At 43.1% G+C, this 26,552-nt stretch overlaps 1 protein-coding gene across 2 annotated transcripts in view; it reads left to right on the forward strand.

The window, feature by feature from the left end:
* FANCE (FA complementation group E) overlaps window positions 1-26,552 on the forward strand; it is a 123,959-nt gene that overhangs the window by 69,201 nt on the left and 28,206 nt on the right. The window contains exons 10-11 of one of the 2 annotated variants that reach the window (XM_077295476.1): window positions 3,446-3,571; window positions 15,234-15,354. In XM_077295476.1, the coding sequence (XP_077151591.1) occupies window positions 3,446-3,571; window positions 15,234-15,344 (237 nt within the window). In that variant the 3' untranslated portion in view covers window positions 15,345-15,354. Of the gene's footprint in view, window positions 1-3,445; window positions 3,572-15,233; window positions 16,532-26,552 lie in introns of those variants that run through there. The other variant, XM_077295475.1, reaches the window with a different exon arrangement.

The raw sequence follows: 26,552 nt of genomic DNA on the forward strand, positions 1-26,552 counted from the left end.
GATTTGGCCAACGCCTTCTTCAGTGTTCCTCTACACTTTGACAGTCAGTACTTGTTTGCTTTCACACATGAGGGCTAGCAGTATACTTGAACTGTGATGCCTCAAAGAGCACAAAACAACCCCTCCATGTTCACCCAGGCCATGACCACGGTCCTGGATCCTCGGAAGATGACACACCCCAATGTCACTCTTCTACAGTATGTTGATGACCTCCTCTGCACTGACACCAATGCAGAAGCACAGAGTGAGGCCATCTCCTTATTTCATTTCCTGGCACGCAATGGATACAAAGCATCCAAAGACAAATTGCAGTTCTGCCAGGAAAAAGTTGTGTTCCTAGGAACTGCATCTCCCACCAAACAAAACACTTGACTGAAGACAGGAAGACAGATGTGCTGAACATAGCTCCGCCAACCAAGCCAACACAGCTACAGTCCTTCCTTGTACTTGTATCCTACTGCCGTCCCTGGATCCTTGATGTCTTTCTACACATGCAACCACTGTATAACTGACTCAAGGACACTCCCTTCAGTCTAACCAAGGAAGCCATTGAAGGATTCTACATGCTAAAAGCTGCATTCACATCCTCTCCTGTTCTAGGACTACCAGACTAACTGTTCAGCCTGTGTGTCGTGGAGAAGCAAGGCCATGCAACTGGAGTCGTCTGGACACAACTTCACGGAGGAAGACAACGCCCTCTTCGGTGCTACTCTGCCAGACTAGACCCAGTTGCCCATGGAGCACCAGCCTGCATGAGAGCCGTGTTTGCAACCCACCTGTTGCTAGATAAGACTTCTGACATCATTCTGGGTCACCAGCTGAAGATAATGGCACCCCATGACATTACTGCCATTCTGCTGCGATTACTTCTATCTGCTGCAAGTCATTTACGTCTACAATGCTCCATTCTACTTCCAGACAACGTCACCTGCTCCAGATGTGCTGTCCTCTCCTACCTCTGCCGAGGGGGAAAGACGATGAAGATCACATCTCTGACAAAGTATTGGAAGAGGTAGTCGACTCTGAGATGGCTCAACACGCCGTAACCTTCGAGGCCTGGACGCTGCCGGAAGTCCTGGTCTGTAGAGAAAAGGCCAGCGATGTTGCGCTTGACAGCGCAAAGAGGTGGGCTAGAGTGCAAGCAGCAGAGAGGCCAGATAGGTCAGCGGTGAGATATTATTTATTTTTATTGCCTTGTTCAAACTTGCATACATGCTCGGGGTGCAAACAATTACAGAGCCTATCTTGTTTGTGACCTGTTGACTTCCTGTATTGAATATCTGTAAAGTTCAACTTTTAGACTTTTTCCAGAAGTTTGAAATATTTGTCTTAACAGCATGGAATATGTTAAACTGTATAAATAATACTTGTCTCTTAAGTTAACTGCTAATATTCACCTACTTTGCTGTAGGCATGATGTTCTGTACATCCACGTAATTGCTGCAGTCAATCACAGTGGTGATCCCAGCATGTACCCACAAGGCTGCATAGGCCAGTAATTGGCTATATTGACCATTTGGAGGTATTGCACTTTATTGCTGCAGGGAAGACAGCAACAGTCTGTGAGGACCACTGGAGCATTTACTTGGCGGTTATTGATTAAGGGTTTTTTTTATAGCATAGTCCGTGCTAAATAAAATCTGTAATGATATGTACAAAAGTGTAAGCACGCATCAGAAAAACGCGTGGAATAAGTTAACTGTGGTACTATTTGGTAATTAGAGAAGAACTACAGAATTTCCTCATAGTTTGTGAGCTTGCGAGCAGGACCCTCACTCCTCTGGGTATCTATTTTGAACTGTGATTTCTGTTATGCTGTAATGTCTATTGTCTGTACAAGTCCCCTCTATAATTTGTAAAGCGCTGCGGAATATGTTGGCGCTATATAAATAAAATTATTATTATTATTAGAACGTTCTGTAACTAACTAGCACGGACTGGAAAGTTGATAGATTTGAGGCAGATGATTAGCTAATTATGTCGTAGGATTGCTGTTGTATGGCTCAGACACTGGTTACGTGATTGGAGCCAGGCATGTTTACATTTCAGAGTAAATAAACTTCTTCCTGCCCCATCCCTTTGATTTGCAGGTCTCTGTGTTTTAAAGAAAGACCTTTTAGGCATCTGATATAAAGCAGGAAGAAGCTAGCTTGGGGATGCATGGACCAAGATTCATCAAGACTCGTGTTTCACACGACAGTCTTAATGAGGGCCATTCCGGACTAAAATGCACCAAATTCATTAAAGGGGATCTGTCACCACTTTTGACATATCTAAACTATTAATATGGGTTTTCAGGTTATAGGCTGTGAGTCCTACCTGTGTGTCATATCAGATGCCTTGTTGTTGAGAAATCATCTTTTATCACTTTATATAAATGACCTCTTCTCGACTATGGGGAGGATGTTAGCCAGAGGATAACTCTGCCTCCAGAGCTTATTTTACATGAAGGGGAAGTCACCAGTGTGATGTTGTAATGGCCACTCTCTGCTCTCATGATCTGACTGCAGAGCTTTGTGTGGTTATCAGTGACAAATCTGCAGGCAGATTCCTCCCAGCTTCAGCTTCCATCTCACAGGCGACAGGGTTGCAATATTGTTACTATACAGCAGTGGTGAGCAAGAAGAAAACAATGTGTTTGCAAGAAGGCAGGGTTAGATTATCTTGTTCTGTGTTAGTTACTTGTCTCACACTGGTAACTTCCCTTCATGTAAAATAAGCTTGCAGGCAGAGTTATCTTCCATGCACCATCCCCCCCCCATATCCTGGAAGAGGTAATTTATATAAAGTGATAAAAGATGATTTCTCAACAACAAGCCATCTGATATGAGACATACATGTAGGACTTTTTCAATATAACCAGTATGACCATATTAATGGTTTAGATAGGTCAAATGTGGTAACTTAAACCACTTAATGAAGTTGGCACATTTTATCAGTGGCATGCACCTTCATGCTACTCACCAGAGATGCTGCTGACTGGAGTAAGGAACACTGGCACTGACGATGGATTTAACCGCCAGGCATAGCCATGCCTCATTCCTCCACAGCTCCAGAGATGCTTTGAGACTTTTCAAAGTATTTTAATGCCAGTTTCTGGCCAAAACATTGATATATTGTCCTCAGCCAGATACTAAAAGTATGCTTATTCTGAAACTAAGCATACCTGTCGCCAATCACACGCAACCAGTGTTTGATTCATGCTTAATGTCATTTGGGCAGCATGAATCTAAAGACAGCTTACTTATCAATGTTGCTGCCAGTGGTTGGGAACTGAAGGTCAAGTCTAATCAAATGTTTGAAAAGATTTACACTGTAAATAATAACTAATGAATGCCAGGTATCACTAAGGGTAATGTTTCTCCTACAATTTGCATATAGGTTTTGCTCACTTTTCTGAGACAAACAGCATCATTGTTATGTTTTTTTATTTTTTTACTTCTAGGAGACATTAAATCAATCCGAGTTTGATCTTCTGCTTAACCATATTGGCCTTGCTGCAGAAAACCTCTCCGAGTCTAAGGCATTTTCTAAATTCTTACTGGTTCTTCTGACAAGTAAAAAGAACTTGGTGAGAGTTTTTTCATTTAAAAATAATTGTTACAGGTCTCACAAAATTGTCAATTGAAAATGTTGCCTATATAAAGATGAAGTGTAATGAATTGAGGGAGATGGTTGTTTAATGTTGGCTTGCCATAGTATCTTTAATATGGTGCAGTATTACATGTCAGTTAAGGCCGATGTACCATGATGTATGGCTTTCCCACGGGTATCCTGACCCAAACTTGACAGCTTCATAGGCATATAAGAGGCTATCAAGTTCGGATCAGGAGGCCTTTGACTAGTCCTTCCATCGTGGTGTGTACTTAGACCTTGATACACAGATGTCTGAATTTGCTTTTCAAGAAGCCCTCCCATGACATTTTTCATTCTTTAAATATGTGTGCATGGATATAATGTAGAGTGAGTGTGTTAATACACTCAACCTATCACTGCTCTGTTCGGTGTCCAGCATCTTTCTTCTCCTCATCTCCGTATCGTCACTGCGATTGCGACAGTCTGGCTCACTCCATGCGTAAGTCGGAAGTCTTTATTTACAATGTAAGCCCGTTGAGTCTCGGTCTTACAGTCCATAGTCTTACATTGTAAAAGCGACTTCTGGGTCACGCAAAGAGCTGCATGATGTGGACAGTCTGCAGAGGGGTGATGTCAAATAGAAGGGCCGAGTAGTGCTTCATTCGGGAGAGAGCAGCGGTAGCTGAGTGTATTTAAACACTACACTACATGCATATATACACACATTTAATGAATAAAAACTTAATGGGACTGCTTCTTTATTCTTAGTTTTTCTGTCTTCAGCCGTATTTTTGACTTGGCACCCTTAAAAATAAGTGTCATATTTCTGCTCCATAAAAATTTTCCATGCTTTGCCTCTGAATAAATAATTACCCATCATTGTTCTTCCACACAAAATATCCCCCCACACAGCCCCTCTTCATAATGTTCCCCCCACACTGCCCCTGTCCATAATATTCATCCACACTGCCCCTCTCTTCAGCTAGTTTATTAATAATAATAATCTTTATTTTTATATAGCGCTAACATATTACGCAGCGCTTTACAGTTTGCACACATTATCATCGCTGTCCCCGATGGGGCTCACAATCTAAATTCCCTATCAGTATGTCTTTGGAATGTGGGAGGAAACCGGAGTGCCCGGAGGAAACCCACGCAAACTCGGAGAGAACATACAAACTCTTTGCAGATGTTGTCCAAGGTGGGATTAGAACCCAGGACTCCAGCGCTGCAAGGCTGCTGTTCTATTATTGTTTATTGAGCACTTACTGTTGCCTGACGCATCCACTTGATCACGCCGGCCTGTGTTAAAGTGAGAATAGTAACCAAACATCTCAATGTACAAAAATTCATTTCTGACGTGTCAAAAAAAAAAAAAATGACCAATTTAGTTACATTCTTTTCGATAACAGTCCTAAGCCTTCCTTCCATGGTGTCTTTAATTTATCAGTTGACCATCACCTTACATTTTTGGGTAGCCCCAACCACAGCCTCCAGATACTGTTCAGAAGAGGTGTACTGCTTTCCTTCACTGTCAATTTCTCATTTAAAAAAGGCCCACAGGTTCTCAATAGAGCTTAGGTCAGGGGAGGAAGGAGGTCATATCATTATTCTTTCATCTTTAAAGCCTTTACTGGCTAGTCAAGCAGTGTAGTACTTCTATGAATGTGATGGAGTGTTTTTCTGAATAATACAGGAAAGAAATATATCTTGGTACCGTGTTAGCCAGTAGATAGAAAAATGTCCCATGGTAATTCTGCTTCATGTCACCTGGCTTATCCATGGTTTTTTTTCCCCTCTCCCTTTTTTTTTTTTTCCTATACTATGTTGTGCATAAATATGTGATTCTTCAGAATTTGTTTTAGTCTTTGCCTGATGAAGAGACGTATGTAGTCTCGAAAGCTTGCAATATGTTACCATCTTTTCAGTTAGCCATTAAAAGGTATCAACCACTGAGGACTCTCAATTCTAAATATTTTTCTGAATAATAACATTTATGGTTTATAGAGAAGCCACCGGGGACCAGCCTGTCCAACTAATCTCCTGTATGGGTTGGACCTTGGAAGTTTTTAACCCCTTAAGCCCCAAGGGTGGTTTGCACGTTAATGACTGGGCCAATTTTTACAATTCTGACCACTGTCCCTTTATGAGGTTATAACTCTGCAATACTTCAACGGATCCTGATGATTCTGAAATTTTTTTCTCCTGACATATTGTACTTCATGATAGTGGTAAAATTTCGTCGATAAGACTTGCGTTTATTTGTGAAAAAAACGGAAATTTGGTGAAAATTTTGAAAATATCGCAGTTTTCCAACTTTGAATTTTTATGCCCTTAAAATCACAGAGATATGTCACACAAAATACTTAATAAGTAACATTTCCCACATGTCTACTTTACATCAGCAAAATTTTGGAACCAAAATTTTTTTTTTGTTAGGGAGTTATAAGGGTTAAAAGTTGACCAGCAATTTCTCATTTTTACAACACCATTTTTTTTAGGGACCACATCACATTTGAAGTCATTTTGAGGGGTCTATATGATAGAAAATCGCCAAGTGTGACACCATTCTAAAATCTGCACCCCTCAAGGTGCTCAAAACCACATTCAATAAGTTTATTAACCCTGCAGGTGTTTCACAGGAATTTTTGGAATGTTTAAAAAAAAAAAATGAACATTTCACTTTTTTTCACAAAAAATTTACTTCAGCTCCAATTTGTTTTCTTTTACCAAGGGTAACAGGAGAAAATTGCCCCAAAAGTTGTTGGACAATTTGTCCTGAGTACGCTGATACCCCAAATGTGGGGGGGAGCCACCGTTTGGGTGCATGGCAGAGATCGGAATGGAAGGAGTGCCGTTTGGAATGCAGACTTAGATGGATTGGTCTGCAGGCATCACGTTGCATTTGCAGAGCCCCTGATGTACCTAAACAGTAGAAACCCCCCACAAGTGACCCCATATTGGAAACTAGACCCCCCAAGGAACTTATCTAGATGTGTTGTGAGAACTTTGAACCTCCAAGTGTTTCACTACAGTTTATAACGCAGAGCCATGAAAATAAAAAATCATTTTTTCCCCACAAAAATGTCTTTTTAGCCCCCCAAATTTTTATTTTACCAAGGGTAAGAGGAGAAATTGGACCCCAAAAGTTGTTGTCCAATTTGTCCTGAGTACGCTGATACCCCATATGTTGGGGTAAACCCCTATTTGGGCACACGGGAGAGCTCGGAAGGGAAGGAGCACTGTTTTACTTTTTCAACGCGGAATTGGCTGGAGTTGAGATCAGACGCCATGTCGCGTTTGGAGAGCCCTGATGTGCCTAAACAGTGGAAACCCCCAATTCTAACTGAAACCCTAACCCAAACACACCCCTAATTCCAACCACACCCCTAACCCCAACACCCCTAATCCCAACCCTAACCATACCCCTAACCCTGACACACCCCTAATCCCAACCGTAAATGTAATCCAAACCCTAACTTTAGCCCCAGCTCTAACTTTAGCCCCAGCTCTAACTTTAGCCCCAGCCCTAACTTTAGCCCCAGCCCTAACTTTAGCCCCAGCCCTAACTTTAGCCCCAGCCCTAACTTTAGCCCCAGCCCTAACTTTAGCCCTAACCCTAACTTTAGCCCCAGCCCTAACCCTAACTTTAGCCCCAACCCCGACTGTAGCCCTACCCCTAACTTTAGCCCCAACCCTAACTTTAGCCCCAGCCCTAACCCTAACTTTAGCCCCAACCCTAACTGTAGCCATAACCTTAGCCCCAACCCTATCCCTAATGGGAAAATGGAAATAAATACATTTTTTAATTTTATTATTTTTCCCTAGCTATGGGGGTGATGAAGGGGGGTTTGATTTACTTTTCTAGCTGGATTTTTTAGCGGATTTTTATAATTGGCAGCTGTCACACACTAAAAGACGCTTTTTATTGCAAAAAATAGTTTTTGCGTCTCCACATTTTGAGAGCTATAATTTTTCAATATTTTGGTCCACATAGTCATGTGAGGTCTTATTTTTTGCGGGACGAGTTGACGTTTTTATTGGTATCATTTTCGGGCACGTGACTTTTTTGATCGCTTTTTATTCCTATTTTTTGTGAGGCAGGATGACTAAAAACCAGCTATTTATGAATTTCTTTTTTTGGGGGGGGGGGGCCTTCATATACCGCTCCACGTTTGGTAAAATTGATAAAGCAGTTTTATTCTTCGGGTCAGTACTATTACAGCGTTACCTCATTTATATCTTTTTTTATGTGTTGGCGTTTTTATACGATAAAAACTATTTTATAGAAAAAATAATTATTTTTGCATCGCTTTATTCTGAGGACTATAACTTTTTTTTATTTTTTTCGCTGATGATGCTGTATGGTGGCTCATTTTTTGCAGGACAAGATGATGTTTTCAGCAGTACCATGGTTATTTATATCTGTCTTTTTGATCGTGTGTTATTCCACTTTTTGTTCGGCGGTATGATAATAAAGCGTTGTTTTTTGCCTCGTTTGTTTGGTTTTTTTTATGGCGTTCACTGAAGGGGTTAACTAGTGGGAGTTTTATAGGTGGGGTCGTTATGGACGCAGCAACACTAAATACGTGCACTTTTATTGTTTCTTTTTATTATTTAGATAAAGAAATGTGTTTATAGGAACAATATTTTTTTTTCTTTATTTAGGAATTTTTTTTTTTATTTTTTTTTACTCATCTAAATATATATTTTTTTACTTTATAACATTGTCCCAGGGGTGGACGTCACACTATAGGGTCAGATCGCTGATCTGACAGGCACTGCAGGGATGCTTGCAAGCGCTTGCTCTGAGCAGGCGCTTGCAAGCCGCTTCCCTGCAGGACCCGGCCATTTTGGATTCGGGGCCTGCAGGGAGGAGACGCTCAGTACAAGGTTAGCACATCACCTTGTACCGAGGGTCTCAGGGAAGCACGCAGGGAGCCCCCTCCCTGCGCGATGCTTCCCTATGCCACCGGAACACTGCGATCATGTTTGATCGCAGTGTTTCGGGGGTTAATGTGCCAGGAGCGGTCCGTGGCCGCTCCTGGCGCATAGTGCCGGATGTCAGCTGCGATAGTCAGCTGACACCCAGCCGTGATCGGCCGCACCCCACCCGTGAGCACGGCCGATGGCATATGACGTACTATCCCATCACTGGGAATTAAGTCCCAGGTCACCTCGACGGGATAGTACGTCATATGGGAGTAAGGGGTTAAAGTATGTTCTTCTCTGAAAAAGTAGTGTTTCAGTCAAGCATACCTACAGTTGTGGCCAAAAGTATTGACACGCCTGCAATTCTGTCAGATAATACTCAGTTTCTTCCTGAAAATGATTGCAAACACAAATTCTTTGTTATTATTATCTTCATTTAATTTGTCTTAAATGAAAAAACACAAAAAGAATTGTCCTAAAGCCAAATTGAATATAATTCCACACCAAACATAAAAAAAATTTTCCCTCGAAAAATCATGTGGTGCTTCTCTAATTTGTGTAATTAATGGCACCTGTAACTTACCTGTGGCGCCTAACAGGTGTTGGCAATAACTAAATCACGCTTGCAGCCAGTTGACATGGATTAAAGTTGACTCAACCTCTGTCCTGTGTCCTTGTGTGTACCACATTGAGCTTGTAGAAAAGAAAGAAGACCAAAGAACTGTCTGAGGACTTGAGAAACCAAATTGTGAGGAAGCATGAGCAATCTCAAGGCTACAAGTCCATCTCCAAAGACCTGAATGTTCCTGTGTCTACCGTGCGCAGTGTCATCAAGAAGTTTAAAGCCCATGGCGCTGTGACTAACCTCCCTAGATGTGGATGGAAAAGAAAAATTTACAAGAGCTTTCAATGCAAGATTGTGCGGATGTTGGATAAAGAACCTCGACTAACATCCAAACAAGTTCAAGCTGCCCTGCAGTCCGAGGGTACAACAGTGTCAACCCGTACTACCCGCCGGCGTCTGAATGAAAAGGGAGTGTATGGTAGGAGACCCAGGAAGACCCCACTTCTTACCCCGAGATATAAAAAAGCCAGGCTGGAGTTTGCCAAAACTTACCTGAAAAAGCCTAAAACGTTTTGGAAGAATGTTCTCTGGTCAGATGAGACAAAAGTAGAGCTTTTTGGGCAAAGGCATCAACATAGAGTTTACAGGAGAAAAAAAGAGGCATTCAAAGAAAAGAACACGGTCCCTACAGTCAAACATGGCGGAGGATCCCTGATGTTTTGGGGTTGCTTTGCTGCCTCTGGCACTGGACTGCTTGACCGTGTGCATGGCATTATGAAGTCTGAAGACTACGAACAAATTTTGCAGCATAATGTAGGGCCCAGTGTGAGAAAGCTGGGTCTCCCTCAGAGGTCATGGGTCTTCCAGCAGGACAATGACCCAAAACACACTTCAAAAAGCACTAGAAAATGGTTTGAGAGAAAGCACTGGAGACTTCTAAGGTGGCCAGCAATGAGTCCAGACCTGAATCCCATAGAACACCTGTGGAGAGATCTAAAAATGGCAGTTTTGAGAAGGCACCCTTCAAATATCAGGGACCTGGAGCAGTTTGCCAAAGAAGAATGGTCTAAAATTCCAGCAGAGCATTGTAAGAAACTCATTGATGGTTACCAGAAGCGGTTGGTGGCAGTTATTTTGGCTAAAGGTTGTGCAACCAAGTATTAGGCTGAGTGTGCCAATACTTTTGTCTGGCCCATTTTTGGAGTTTTGTGTGAAATGATCAATGTTTTGCTTTTTGCTTCATTTTTTTTGTGTTTTTTCATTTAAGTCAAATTAAATGAAGATAATACCAAAGAATGTGTTTGCAATCATTTTCAGGAAGAAAATGAGTATTATCTGACAGAATTGCAGGGGTGTCAATACTTTTGGCCACAACTGTATCCAAATCATGCAGCCAGTGTCTGAAACCTACTTCCCGTGGATAGACTGTCAGGTTCCCTTTAACCCCTTCCCGACCTTTGACGCAGCGTATGCGTCATGAAAACCTGCAGGCCGGGTGAAAGGGTTAACTCCAATTTCACCCGACATGCAGGGACAGGGGGAGTGGTACTACAGCCCAGGGGGGGTGGCTTCGCCCCCCCGTGGCTATGATAGCTCTGATTGGCTGTTGAAAGTGAAACAGCCAATCAGAGCAATCTGTAATATTTCACCTATGAAAATTGGTGAAATATTACAATCCAGCCATGGCCGATGCTGCAATAGCATCGGCCATGGCTGGAGACCCCGATCTGGCCCCCCCACCGACTGATAGCGGCGATCTGCAGCCGCCGTCAGTGTTCTGTACCCCTCCGTCCTGTCCTAAGCACCTTCCTCTCCCCTCCGCCCCCCCGTCCTCCCCTCCGCCCCCCCGCTGTCTGATCGCACTCCCCCATACTTACCTAGTCCCGGTGTCCTCGGTCTTCTTGCATGGGCGCAGCCATCTTGGAAAATGGCGGGCGCATGCGCAGTTCACCCGCCAAATCGGCCGGCAGATTCGTTCCCTGTACATTTTGATCGCTGTGATAGAACCTATCACAGCGATCAAAATTAAAAAAAATAGTAAATAACCCCCCCTTTATCATCTCCATAGGTAGGGACAATAATAAAATACAGAAAATATATTTATTTTTGTTTTTCCATTAGGGTTAGGGGTAGGGTTAGGGGTAGGGTTAGGGTTGCACTTAGGGGTTGGGTTGCACTAAGGGTTGCACTTAGGGATAGGGTTGCACTTAGGGTTGCACTTAGGGATAGGGTTGCACTTAGGGTTGCACTTAGGGTTGCACTTAGGGCTAGGGTTGCACTTAGGGCTAGGGTTGCACTTAGGGTTGCACTTAGGGCTAGGGTTGCACTTAGGGCTAGGGTTGCACTTAGGGCTAGGGTTGCACTTAGGGCTAGGGTTGCACTTAGGGCTAGGGTTGCACTTAGGGCTAGGGTTGGAATTAGGGCTATGGTTGGAATTAGGGTTAGAATTAGGCTATGTGCACTCGGTGTGGATTTGGCTGCGGATCCGCAGCGGATTGGTCGCTGCGGATTCGTAGCAGTTTTCCATCACGTTTACAGTACCACGTAAACCTATGGAAAACCAAATCCGCTGTGCCCATGGTGCGGAAAATACAGCGCGGAAATGCTGCATTGTATTTCCGCAGCATGTAAATTCTTTGTGCGGATTCCGCAGCGTTTTACACCTGCTCCATAATAGGAATCCGCAGGTGAAATCCACACAAAAAACACTGGAAATCCGCAGGTAAAGCGCAGTGCTTTTTACCTGTAGATTTTTCAAAAACGGTGCTGAAAAATCCGCACACAAATCCGCAACATGGGCACATAGCCTTAGGGTTAGGGTTGGAATTAGGGTTAAGACTACGGTTAGGGGTGTGTTGGGGTTAGGGTTGTGGTTAGGGTTGGGATTAGGGTTAGGGCTCTGTTGGGGTTAGTGTTGGAGTTAGAATTGAGGGGTTTCCACTGTTTAGGCACATCAGGGGGTCTCCAAACACGACATGGCGCCACGACTGATTGCAGCCAATCTTGCGTTGAAAAAGTCAAATGGTGCTGTCTCCCTTCCGAGCTCCAACGTGTGCCCAAACAGTGGTTTACCCCCACATATGGGGTACCAGCGTACTCAGGAGAAACTGGACAACAACTTTTGGGGTCCAATTTCTCCTGTAACCCATGGGAAAATAAAAAATTGTGGGCTAAAAAATTATTTTTGAGGAAAGAAAAATGATTTTTTTATTTTCACGGCTCTGCGTTATAAACTTCTGTGAAGCACTTGGGGGTTCAAAGTGCTCCCCACACATCTAGAGAAGTTCCTTTGGGGGTCTAGTTTCCAAAATGGGGTCACTTGTGGGGGGTTTCTACTGTTTAGGCACATCAGGGGCTCTGCAAACACAACGTGACGCCCGCAGAGCATTCCATCAAAGTCTGCATTTCAAAATGTCACTACTTCACTTCCGAGCCCCGGCATGTTCCCAAACAGTGGTTTACCCTCACATATGGGGTATCGGCGTACTCATGAGAAACTGGACAACAACTCTTGGGGTCAAATTTCTCCTGTTACCCTTGGGAAAATAAAAAATTCTGGGCTAAAAAACCATTTTTGAGAAAAGAAAAATTATTTTTTATTTTCATGGCTCTGCGTTATAAACTTCTGTGAAGCACTTGGGGGTTTAAAGTGCTCACCACACATCTAGATTAGTTCCTTGGGAAGTCTAGTTTCCAAAATGGGGTCACTTGTGGGGGAGCTCCAATGTTTAGGCACACAGGGGCTCTCCAAACCCAACATGGTGTCCGCTAATGATTGGAGCTAATTTTCCATTCAAAAAGCCAAATGGCGTGCCTTCCCTTCCGAGCCCTGCCGTGCACCCAAACAGTGGTTTACCCCCACATATGGGGTATCAGCGTACTCAGGAGAAACTGGACAACAACTTTTGGGGTCCAATTTCTCCTGTTACCCTTGGGAAAATAAAAAATTCCGGGCTAAAAAATCATTTTTGAGGAAAGAAAAATTATTTTTTATTTTCACGGCTCTGCGTTATAAACTTCTGTGAAGCACCTGGGGGTTTAAAGTGTTCACTATGCATCTAGATAAGTTCCTAGGGGGGTTTAGTTTCCAAAATGGGGTCACTTGTGGGGGAGCTCCAATGTTTAGGCACACAGGGGCTCTCCAAACGCGACATGGTGTCCGCTAACGATGGAGATAATTTTTCATTCAAAAAGTCAAATGGCGCTCCTTCCCTTCCGAGCCTTACCATGTGCCCAAACAGTGGTTTACCCCCACATGTGAGGTATCGGTGTACTCAGGAGAAATTGCCCAACAAATTTTAGGATTCATTTTATCCTGTTGCCCATGTGAAAATGAAAAAATTGAAGCTAAATTAATTTTTTTGTGAAAAAAAAGTACTTTTTCATTTTACGGATCAATTTGTGAAGCACCTGGGGGTTTAAAGTGTTCACTATGCATCTAGATAAGTTCCTAGGGGGGTTTAGTTTCCAAAATGGGGTCACTTGTGGGGGAGCTCCAATGTTTAGGCACACGGGGGCTCTCCAAACGCGACATGGTGTCCGCTAATGATTGGAGCCAATTTTTCATTCAAAAAGTCAAATGGCGCTCCTTCCCTTCCGAGCCCTGCCGTGCACCCAAACAGTGGTTTACCCCCACATATGAGGTATCAGCATACTCAGGACAAATTGGACAACAACCTTCGTGGTCCAGTTTCTCCTTTTACCCTTGGGAAAATAAAAAAATTGTTGCTAAAAGATCATTTTTGTGACTAAAAATTTAAATGTTCATTTTTTACTTCCATGTTGCTTCTGCTGCTGTGAAACACCTGAAGGGTTAATAAACTTCTGGAATGTGGTTTTGAGCACCTTGAGGGGTGCAGTTTTTAGAATGGTGTCACTTTTGGGTATTTTCAGCTATATAGAACCCTCAAACTGACTTCAAATGTGAGGTGGTCCCTAAAAAAAATGGTTTTGTAAATTTTGTTGTAAAAATTAGAAATCACTGGTCAAATTTTAACCCTTATAACTTCCTAGCAAAAAAAAATGTTGTTTCCAAAATTGTGCTGATGTAAAGTAGACAAGTGGGAAATGTTATTCATTAACTATTTTGTGTCACATAACTCTCTGGTTTAACAGAATAAAAATTCAAAATGTGAACATTGCGAAATTTTCAAAATTTTCGCCAAATTTACGTTTTTTTCACAAATAAACGCAGAAAGTATCGACCTAAATTTACCACTAACATGAAGCCCAATATGTCACGAAAAAATAATCTCAGAATCGCTAGGATCCGTTGAAGCGTTCCTGAGTTATTACCTCATAAAGGGACACTGGTCAGAATTGCAAAAAATGGCCAGGTCATTAAGGTCAAAATAGGCTGGGTCATGAAGGGGTTAAGATGCATCATTGCTATCACACACTTACGGTATGCCTCTGTTTCATGTAAGTTTCAAAAGCCTTAAAGACAACCATTTAAGAAAAACCTGTCAGCGTGATTTAGCCCTTTAAACTAAAGGCATGGCTATAATGGCGCTGAGATGCTGATTAATATGATACCTAATGTGAAGGCATCCTCTCAGTGACTGCTGAATATTCCCCTTATGAAGTTTTCAGAAAATTACGTCTTGTGTTCTTTGGTGTGGGACGTGGGGGCAGGGTTGTCTTCTCATTTTTTCCCTCCCACACGAGTCTCCTCTGTTTCTTGTGCAGATCATTGATTATTTAGTGTCCTCCATCCTTTTTAAAAATGTTGTCCCTTTGCCGCCATCATTGTGTGGGAGTCGGCATCCTGTGTGCAGGACTTAAATAAAATGGAGGCGGAGCGTGTGCTGATTGAGATGTTGTCTCTGAACTGAATTTAAAAAAAAATAATTAGCAACCTGCACAAGAAACAGAGGAAGCAGGTGGGGGAGGCAGCCAAGAAGAAGACAACCCTGCCCCCAAGTCCAACCCGAAGCACACCAGAGCACATTTTCTGAAAGCTTCATAAGATGAGTATTCATCAGCCAAATGAGCGGATCCCTTCAAATCAGGTATTATATTAATCAGAATCACAATGCCATTATACCCACGCCTTTAAATTTATAGGGCTATATCTTACTGACAGGTTCTCATTAAAAATGTAACACATTTATGAAGCTATGGTGCATAATTATTGTAGATTAAATTTGTGTTTTTTCAGGTAGAGCCTTATCACATTGGACTGCTGACTAATTCACTCAATTTCAACCAAACCTTTCTGAAGAAGTCCTTGCTAAATGCTCTGAGGAAAGTACAAGAAAGTTTTGAGTGAAGTATTTTAGGTCTGACATCCACAATACATTGCTTCAATCAATTTTCTAAGGCTGGAATCTCACTAACTGCTTGTGGGGCCTAAAAAAGTGTTGAGGCAAATCTTTAAAATGAATATTTATTAAAGAAAATCTGTCAGCAGGTATTTTCTATATACGGTAATCTGAGTACAGTGTGAGATAGGTGTTAAAACACAGATTTTAATTTTTTTTTCACATGGCAGTCTGTGCGCTGTTGTTTGGTTACACTGAAGGTTTTATCACCTGGTGATTATCACTGCAGACTACAATAGCTACAGCAGAATGTGCATGCTAGTCCGGCTCCGCTCATTGTCAATTATTATATTAGTGCAAACTTGGTCATGAACTACAGGAAATGTCTGACCTCTTTTATTGCAAACAAAGGTGTCACGGTGCTTACCGCGACAAAGAGCAGCCAGAAGACCGCAGCGTTTGATTTCTCCTACTCCTGCTCTGACTATAAGCGCTTCACCTTCATATTAAATGGTGTAAATTTGTTTTAGCAGTGCAGGGGTTAATCTGTTTGGTTGAGAGCTCCTGGAAGCTTTTCTGCTTCATGGATCTCAGGTGTGCACTGATAGCCACTCCCATCTCCTATATAAACTGGGTCCTGGCTAGCTCTCATTGTCAGAGAAGCTTATTCTGCATGGATGGAAGTTGTTGGTTGTTTTTGGACAAGGCATTTGGTGGATTTATCTGTGACTGTTGCTAGGTTTTAAGTGTGTAATAATTCCTTTTCTTCTACTTTGGTTTAACACCAAACTCCTCCGCTCCCTGGTGTTTACCTCTGTTGTTTGTATGTGTATATTTGTATAATTGGGTTTTTCTTTTCTTCAGTCTTGTTTGTGTTACCTTGTTAGTCTGGTTGGTGTATTACGGTACACTACTACTCCCCTCTTCACTCGGTAGGGAAAGGTACAAACTGAGGGCGGATTCAGGAGCTAAGGCAAGGTACATGGCCCCGGCATCTTCACCATCAGAATTAATCTGGGGAGCAGGGCGAGCTAGGGTGCCCCTAGCGTTAGGGACACGGAAGGAGCCCCTGGTCCTGGTACATGCTACCACAGAGTCGTGACAAAAGGTTTCTGTACCAAATATTAAGTTCTGTTTTTCTATTGTATCAAATACTTATTTCATACATTAAAATACAAATTAGTTATGTAAATCCATACAATGTGATTTTCTGGATTTTTTTTTTTACATTCTGTCTCAGTTGAAGTGTACTTGCGATAAACATTACAGGCCTCTCCATTCTTTGTAGTTGGGAAAACTTCCAAAATTGGCAGTGTATCAAATATTTATTTTCCCCAGTTTACATTTTCCACTACTCTCAAGAAGTTAGGGATATTTGGCTTTCCTGGCGAAATTTATGGAAAATGCAAAAAGTTCACGCTGCAGTGAATCTTTATCATGAAAGCAGGGCATTTAAGTAGAAGCGTGCAATGATGATGTACAAGGGAAGTGCTCCAAAATGTATATCTTTATGTAGAGATGTGTTTAGTGATATATAATTCCCCCACATGTGCTCAGTAGCCCCCTCCTCAAGCTGGTTTATCAGGTTTCATTTAGGACTTAGGCCAGTGGACAATAGACTTGTGACCTCATCAACACTCACTTGGGGCTGGACACACCTCTTCTAGCTGGACATAAAAGGCACAAGACACGTGCTCTGCCTCTTTTTGCTCTCTGGCTGGATGGGAAGATCATGGACCCACATGGTGGATAAGTACTCTGTATTCCCTTTTCTTACTAGGCCCTGTAACCTCTTAGGCCTTAGGGTTAGTAAGCTATAGTTTGGGAGGGCTGTTATTGTATGTGTGATTTTGGTAATCGGGCAGTTAATTGTGGGTTTTTATATTGTGGTAATATTGTTGTGATATTACTGGACATTGTGGGTTATTACTGTGTTATATTGTTGGGATATCACTGTTGTAATATCTGTATATTTGTGTGTGTGTGTGTATGTGTATATATATATATATATATATATATATATATATATATATATATATATATATATATATATATATATAATTTATAGTCGCCAGCTTGGGTATAAATATATATGTATGTTATAGACTGCAGACTTGTGTGTGTGTGTAATAAATATCCTTTATTGTTACACTGTTTTGTCTCAGTAAGGCTACTTTCACACTAGCGTCGGGCACTGCACGTCGCAATGCGTCGTTGTGGAGAAAAAACGCATCCCGCGAAGTTGCCCGCAGGATGCGTTTTTTCTCCATAGACTTTTATTAGCGACGCATTGCGACACGTCGCAACCGTCGTGCGACGGTTGCGTCGTGTTTTGGCGGACCGCTGCCACTAAAAACGTTACATGTAGCGTCTTTTTGTGCGTCGAGACCGCCATTTTCGACCGTGCATGCGCGGCCGAAACTCTGCCCCCTCCTCCCCGGACCTTGCAATGGGGCAGCGGAAGCATCGTAAGACTGCTTCCGCTGGCCTCGTCGGGCATTTTTTTCACAGTATGCGTCGGTACGTCGGGTCGACGCTAGTGTGAATGCAGCCCTAGTATATAGTATAAGGAAAAGATAACGTTGAGGCATATTTAGTGGATATTAATTATTAATAGTCAAGTTTGGCGATAATAGTTAATATCGCATCTCAATAGAGGTGTAAGGAGAATTCCTCCTTTGGTTAGTAATTTTTGGAGGAAAACCCTGGTGGCTGTGCCCCCTCAAAAAAAGTCAGTGTCTAAATAACTTGTCATGTGGCCTGGAGCATCAATTACAGCTTTACGACGATTCTCATGCTGCTTACAAGCTGAGTTATTGTATGCTCAGGCATGACATCCCTCTCTTGAAGGGCAGCCCTCGGGTCATTGAGATTCTGGGGTACAGAATTAAGAAACACTACACGGCGACTCAGTTGATCCTTTCTGGTTTTCTATGGGATTTAGATCTGGAGAAAGTGCAGGCCACTCCAATTGAGGTACCCCAGTATCCAGCAGCCGTTCCCTAATGATGTGACATCAATGAGCTGAAGCATTGTCGTTCATGAAGATGGAATTAGGCATGTATCGTTCATACAGAGGCACAGTGACTGGATTAATGATATCATTCAAGTAGTAGGGACTGTTCACTGTATTATTCACAAAGTGTAGGACGGTTCTGTATTGAGTAGAAACACCTGTCTGCACTGTAACACCACCAAAGGCTCCTCTGGTGACAACAGTAGCTGATGCATAGCACTCCCCTTGACTTCTCTAACAATGTTGTCTGCAATAGTTTCTGCTCGGCATAAATCGACTTTCAGCACTGAGGCCCACTGGTCCCTCGTCCAGCGAAGATGCTCCCTGGCCCGTGTAAGACAATGATGCTGGTGCCTGGTAGTGTAGTCAGGTACTCTTGCAGGTCATCTAGCACGTAGTCCACACTGATATAAGTGGTTTTGAACGGTCTGACGTGACACTTGGGTGCCTCTCACATCCATTAAATGTGCCTGGAGTTGTGTGGCATTCATCTTCTGTTTCCCCAGAGTATTGTTAACAATGAAGCGGTCATCAGTGTGGGATGTGACCAAAGGACGTCCACTTCTCTGCCTTTCCGTGACTCTTCCAGTCTCTCTGTATCTCTGTTGCAACCTGCTGATGACACCCATGAACTGATGACACCGATGAACATCCTGCTTGAAGCCTCACAATGGCGAAGATACTGTTGATCACTTATTTGATGTTGTCTTGGTCTCGTGATGTAAAATTGAGGACAGCATGATGTAGAGGACTGTTTAAATACCAATTCTAATTAAAGCCTGAAATTTATTGGGCGATTACTTGATTAAACACCTGTTTAGGTTTTTTACCATTAAGCTCCTTGTTAGAGAACAGCAAGTTGTGCAAAAGGTTCTGAAACATTGAACGGTTAGACATGTGCATCCCATTCAAAAGTTTAGAGGTGGTCACGATAAGTCCACCTGAAAATGTTAGTGCATTTCAGGCTCCTCCTGAAATTTCACCCAGAAGCTAAATATCTCTAACTTCTGTGAGTAGCGTGTGTGTGTGTGTGTGTGTATATATATATATATATATATATATATATATATATATATATATATATATATATATATATATATATATATATATATATATATATAATATACAGTACAACAGTACAGAGCAAAAGTGTGAAAGTGTGGACACACCTTCCCATTTAAAGATTTTTCTGTATTTTCATGACTTTGCAAATTGTACGTTCACGCTGAGGGCATCAAAACTATGAATTAACACATGTGGAATTATATACTTAACAAAAAGTGTGAAACAACTGAAATTATGTCTTATATTCTAGGTTCTTCAAAGTAGCCACCTTTTGCTTTGATGACTGCTTTGCACACTCTTGGCATTCTCTTGATGAGCTTCAAGAGGTAGTCACCGGGAATGGTTTTCACTTCACAGGTGTGCCCTGTCAGGTTTAATAGGTGGGAGTTCTTGCCCTATAAATGGGGTTGGGACCATCAGTTGTGTTGTGCAGAAGTCTGGTGGATACACAGCTGATAGTCCTACTGAATAGACTGTTAGAATTTGTATTATGGCAAGAAAAAAGCAGCTAAGTAAAGAAAAACGGCCATCATTACTTTAAGAAATGAAGGTCCGTCAGTCTGAAAAATTGGGCAAACTTTGAAAGTGTCCCCAAGTGCAGTGGCAAAAACCATCAAGCGCTACAAATAAACTGGCTCACATGAGGACCGCCCCAGGAAAGGAAGACCAAGAGTCACCTCTGCTTCTGAGGATAAGTTTATCCGAGTCACCAGCCTCAGAAATCGCAGGTTAACAGCAGCTCAGATTAGAGACCAGGTCAATGCCACACAGAGTTCTAGCAGCAGACACATCTCTACAACAACTGTTAAGAGGAGACTGTGCAGCAGGCCTTCATGGTAAAATAGCTGCTAGGAAACCACTGCTAAGGACAGGCAACAAGCAGAAGAGACTTGTTTGGGCTAAAGAACACAAGGAATGGACATTAGACCAGTGGAAATCTGTGCTTTGGTCTGATGAGTCCAAATTTGAGATCTTTGCTTCCAACCACCGTGTCTTTGTGTGACGCTGAAAAGGTGAACAGATGGACTGGTTCCCACCGTGAAGCATGGAGGAGGAGGTGTAAAGGTGAGGGGGTGCGTTGCTGGTGATACTGTTGGGGATTTATTCAAAATTGAAGGCATAATGAACCAGCATGGCTACCACAACATCTTGCAGCGGCATGCTATTCCATACGGTTTGCATTTAGTTGGACCATCATTTATTTTTCAAGAGGACAATGACCCCAAACACACCTCGAGGCTGTGTAAGGGCTATATGACCAAGAAGGAGAGTGATGGGGTGCTACGCCAGATGACCTGGCCTCCACAGTCACCAGACCTGAACCCAATCGAGATGGTTTGGGGTGAGCTGGACTGCAGAGTGAAGGCAAAAGGGTCAACAAGTGCTAAGCATCTCTGGGAACTTCTTCAAGATTGTTGGAAGACCATTCCCGGTTACTACCTCTTGAAGCTCATCAAGAGAATGCCAAGAGTGTGCAAAGCAGTCATCAAAGCAAAAGGTGGCTACGTTGAAGAACCTAGAATATAAGACATAATTTCAGCTGTTTCACAATTTTTTGTTAAGTATATAATTCCACATGTGTTAATTCATAGTCGTGATGCCTTCAGTGTGAATGTACAATCTTCATAGTAATGAAAATATAAAAAAAATCTTTAAATGATGTGTGTCCAAACTTTTGGTCTGTACTGTACGTATACATACATATACATATATATATATATATATATATATATATATATATATATATACACATACATATACACTATTAATATTATTATTATTTATTGTTATAGCGCTATTTATTCCATGGTGCTTTACATGTGAGGAGGGGTATACATAATAAAAACAAGTACAATAATCTTATACAATACAAGTTATAACTGGTACGGGAGGAAAGAGGACCCTGCCCGCGAAGGCTCACAATCTACAAGGGATGGGTGAGAATACAGTAGGCGAGGATAGAGCTGGTCATGCAGCGGTTTGGTCGATTGGTGGTTACTGCAGGTTGTAGGCTTGCCGGAAGAGGTGGGTCTTCAGGCTCTTTTTGAAGGTTTCGATGGTAGGCGAGAGTCTGATGTGTTATGGTAGAGGGTTCCAAAGTAGGGGTGATACGCGAGAGAAATCTTGTATACGATTGTGGGAAGAGGAGATAAGAGGGGAGTAGAGAAGGAGATCTTGTGAGGATCGGAGGTTGCGTGTAGGTAAGCACCGGGAGACGAGGTCACAGATGTATGGAGGAGACAGGTTGTGGATGGCTTTGTACGTCATGGTTAGGGTTTTGTACTGGAGTCTCTGGGCAATGGGGAGCCAGTGAAGGGATTGACAGAGGGGAGAGGCTGGGGAATAGCGGGAGGACAGGTGGATTAGTCGGGCAGCTGAGTTTAGAATAGATTGGAGGGGTGCGAGAGTGTTGAGGTACCTTCACACTAAGCGACGCTGCAGCGATATCGACAACGATGCCGATCGCTGCAGCGTTGCTGTTTGGTCGCTGGAGAGCTGTCACACAGACAGCTCTCCAGCGACCAACGATGCCGAAGTCCCCGGGTAACCAGGGTAAACATCGGGTTGCTAAGCGCAGGGCCGCGCTTAGTAACCCGATGTTTACCCTGGTTACCAGTGTAAATGTAAAAAAACAAACACTACATACTTACATTCACGTCCCCCGGCGTCCGCTTCCCTGCACTGTGTAAGCGCCGGCCCTAACAGCAGAGCGGTGACGTCACCGCTGTGCTTTGCTTTCCGGCCGGCACTGACACAGTCAGTGCAGGAAGCTCTGAGCAGCAGCACGGACACCGGGGGACGTGACAGACATCAGAAGGTGAGTATGTACTGTTTTTTTTTTTACTTTTACAATGGTAACCAGGGTAAATATCGGGTTACTAAGCGCGGCCCTGCGCTTAGTAACCCGATATTTACCCTGGTTACCATTGTAAAACATCGCTGGCATCGTTGCTTTTGCTGTCAAACACGACGATACACACCGATCTGACGACCAAATAAAAGTTCTGAAATTTCAGCAACGACCAGCGATATCACAGCGGGATCCAGATCGCTGCTGCGTGTCAAACACAACGATATCGCTATCCAGGATGCTGCAACGTCACGGATCGCTATCGTTACCGTTGTAAAGTCGCTTAGTGTGAAGGTACCTTTAGAGGGGAGGCCACAGAGCAGGAGGTTGCAGTAGTCAAGGCGAGAGATTATGAGGGCATGGACTAGGGTTTTTGCAGATTCTTGGTTGAGGAATGTACAGATTCGTGAAATATTTTTGAGTTGAAGTCGGCAGGAAGTGGAAAGGGCTTGGATATATGGTTTGAAGGAGAGATCAGCGTCAAGGATTACCCCGAGGCAGCGAGCTTGTGGGTCTGCGGAGAGTGGGCAGCCATTTACTGTAATGGATAGGTTCGTTGAGGGGGTCACGTGAGATGGGGGAAAGATGATGAATTCTGTTTTGTCCATGTTAAGTTTCAGAAATCTAGCGGAGAAGAAGGATGAAATAGTGGACAGGCATTGAGGGATTCTGGTTAGTAGGGAGGTGATATCTGGTCCAGAGATGTAGATCTGTGTGTCATCAGCATAGAGGTGATACTGAAAGCCATGAGATTCTATGAGCTGTCCCAGGCCAAAGGTGTAAATGGAGAAGAGCAGGGGCAGCCCTGGAAGCTCGCCTCAGTTCTTTGGTCAGGCTGGTGTGCCAGGGCTGTCTGTTGATTTTGCGAGCTTTGGTATGTGTAAGTGAGGCAGCAGATTCCAAAACTACAGCTATTGTGGTGTTATATAGAGCGGCAGCGGCATCCGCATTGTGTAAGGAACTTATATCTGTGAGAGGGAGGAGGGATTCAGAGAATGAATGTAGGTCAAGATTTTAAGATTTCTGCGAGGGTGTGAAAGTTTGTGGGGTGGGGATTGTAGACATGGAGTGGAGAGGGAAGAGAATGTGAGAAGGTTGTGGTCAGAGAGAGGAAGAGGTGAGTTAGAGAAGTTAGATAGGGAGCAGAGGCGGGTGAAGATGAGGTCCAGTGTGTGACCATCTTTGTGGGTGGCTGTAGAAGACCATTGAGTGAGGCCGAAGAAGGAAGTGAGAGATAAAAGTTTAGTGGCAGCTGAGAGGGAAGTGTCAATGGGGATGTTGAAATCGCCCATGATGATAGTGGGGATGTCCGCGGAAAGGAAATGAAGTAGCCAGGTGGTGAAATGGTCAAAGAAGGTGGTGGCTGGCCCTGGGGGGCGGTAGATGACAGCCAGTTGGAGGTTGGAGGGGGAGTAGATGCGCACAGAGTGCACCTCAAAGGAAGGGAGGGTAACAGAGGGTGGCAGTGGGATTGGGGTGAAGGAGCAGTTATCTGACAGGAGAAAACCAACTCCTCCGCCATGTTTGCTGCTGGGGCGGGGTGTGTGAGAAAGGTGGAAGTCACCGTAAGAGAGTGCAGCAGGGGAGGCTGTGTCAGAAGGGGTGAGCCAGGTTTCGGTGATGGCGAGGAAGGAAAGTTTGGTAGTAACAAAAAGATCATGGATGTAGGAAAGCTTGTTACAGACAGAGCGAGCGTTCCACAGAGCTCCTGTTAGTGGGACTGGAGAAGCAGGGGCTGGGTGAATGGGTATAAGGTTAGAGAGGTTGCGGAAGTTTGTGATAGAGCGTGAATTGGAGGTAGAAATGACTGTGGGAATGTGGTGAGGAGGACCAGTATTTGGAGAGATATCACCAGCAGTGAGAAGGAGCAGAGAAAGTGTTAGCAGGTGGAACAGGAGAGGGCATGAAGGGGCTGTGTATATATATATATACAGTGGGGCAAAAAAGTATTTAGTCATTCAGCAATAGTGCAAGTTCCACCACTTAAAAAGATGAGAGGCGTCTGTAATTTACATCATAGTTAGACCTCAACTATGGGAGACAAACTGAGAAAAAAAAATCCAGAAAATCACATTGTCTGTTTTTTTATCATTTTATTTGCATATTATGGTGGAAAATAAGTATTTGGTCAGAAACAAAATTTCATCTCAATACTTTGTAATATATCCTTTGTTGGCAATGACAGAGGTCAAACGTTTTCTGTAAGTCTTCACAAGGTTGCCACACACTGTTGTTGGTATGTTGGCCCATTCCTCCATGCAGATCTCCTCTAGAGCAGTGATGTTTTTGGCTTTTCGCTTGGCAACACGGACTTTCAACTCCCTCCAAAGGTTTTCTATAGGGTTGAGATCTGGAGACTGGCTAGGCCACTCCAGGACCTTGAAATGCTTCTTACGAAGCCACTCCTTCGTTGCCCTGGCGGTGTGCTTTGGATCATTGTCATGTTGAAAGACCCAGCCACGTTTCATCTTCAATGCCCTTGCTGATGGAAGGAGGTTTGCACTCAAAATCTCACGATACATGGCCCCATTCATTCTTTCATGTACCCGGATCAGTCGTCCTGGCCCCTTTGCAGAGAAACAGCCCCAAAGCATGATGTTTCCACCACCATGCTTTACAGTAGGTATGGTGTTGGATGGATGCAACTCAGTATTCTTTTTCCTCCAAACACGACAAGTTGTGTTTCTACCAAACAGTTCCAGTTTGGTTTCATCAGACCATAGGACATTCTCCCAAAACTCCTCTGGATCATCCAAATGCTCTCTAGCAAACTTCAGACGGGCCCGGACATGTACTGGCTTAAGCAGTGGGACACGTCTGGCACTGCAGGATCTGAGTCCATGGTGGCGTAGTGTGTTACTTATGGTAGGCCTTGTTACATTGGTCCCAGCTCTCTGCAGTTCATTCACTAGGTCCCCCCGCGTGGTTCTGGGATTTTTGCTCACCGTTCTTGTGATCATTCTGACCCCACGGGGTGGGATTTTGCGTGGAGCCCCAGATCGAGGGAGATTATCAGTGGTCTTGAATGTCTTCCATTTTCTAATTATTGCTCCCACTGTTGATTTCTTCACTCCAAGCTGGTTGGCTATTGCAGATTCAGTCTTCCCAGCCTGATGCAGGGCTACAATTTTGTTTCTGGTGTCCTTTGACAGCTCTTTGGTCTTCACCATAGTGGAGTTTGGAGTCAGCCTGTTTGAGGGTGTGCACAGGTGTCTTTTTATACTGATAACAAGTTTAAACAGGTGCCATTACTACAGGTAATGAGTGGAGGAAAGAGGAGACTCTTAAAGAAGAAGTTACAGGTCTGTGAGAGCCAGAAATCTTGATTGTTTGTTTCTGACCAAATACTTATTTTCCACCATAATATGCAAATAAAATGATAAAAAACAGACAATGTGATTTTCTGGATTTTTTTTTCTCAGTTTGTCGCCCATAGTTGAGGTCTACCTATGATGTAACTTACATACGCCTCTCATCTTTTTAAGTGGTGGAACTTGCACTATTGCTGACTGACTAAATACTTCTTTGCCCCACTGTATATATATATATATATATATATATATATATATATATATATATATATATATATATATATATATATATATATATATATATATACACATACATACAGAAAAAAAAAAATATATATATACACTGCTTAAAAAATAAAGGGAACACTTCAACAACATAATATAACTCCAAGTAAATCAAACTTCTGTGAAATCAAACTGTACATTTAGGACGCAACACTGATTGACAATCAATTTCACATGCTGTTGTGCAAATGGAATAGACAATAGATGGAAATTATTGGCAATTATCAAGACACCCTCAAAAAAGGAAAGGAGTGGTCCTGCAGGTGGCGATCACAGACCACATCTCAGTACCAATGCTTTCTGGCTGATGTTTTGGTCACTTTTGAATGTTGGTTGTGCTTTCACACTCATAGTAGCATGAGACGGACTCATACAAGTGGCTCAGGTAGTGCAGGTCATCCAGAATGGCACATCAATGCGCGCTGTGGTAAGAAATTTTGCTGCGTCTGTCAGCGCAGTGTGTAGGAAGGCAACAACCCAGCAGCAGGACCGCTACTTCTACCTTTGTGCAAGGAGGAACAGGAGGAGCACTGCCAGAGCCCTGCAAAATGACCTCCAGCAGGCCACAAATGTGCATGTGTCTGCACAAACTGTTAGAAATCGACTCCATGAGGATGGTCTGAGTGCCAGAGGTCCACAGATGGGGGTTGTGCTCACAGCCCAACACCGTGCAGGACGCTCGGCATTT

The sequence above is a fragment of the Ranitomeya variabilis genome, chromosome 3 (genome assembly GCF_051348905.1).
Source record: "Ranitomeya variabilis isolate aRanVar5 chromosome 3, aRanVar5.hap1, whole genome shotgun sequence".
Lineage (NCBI taxonomy): Eukaryota > Metazoa > Chordata > Amphibia > Anura > Dendrobatidae > Ranitomeya > Ranitomeya variabilis.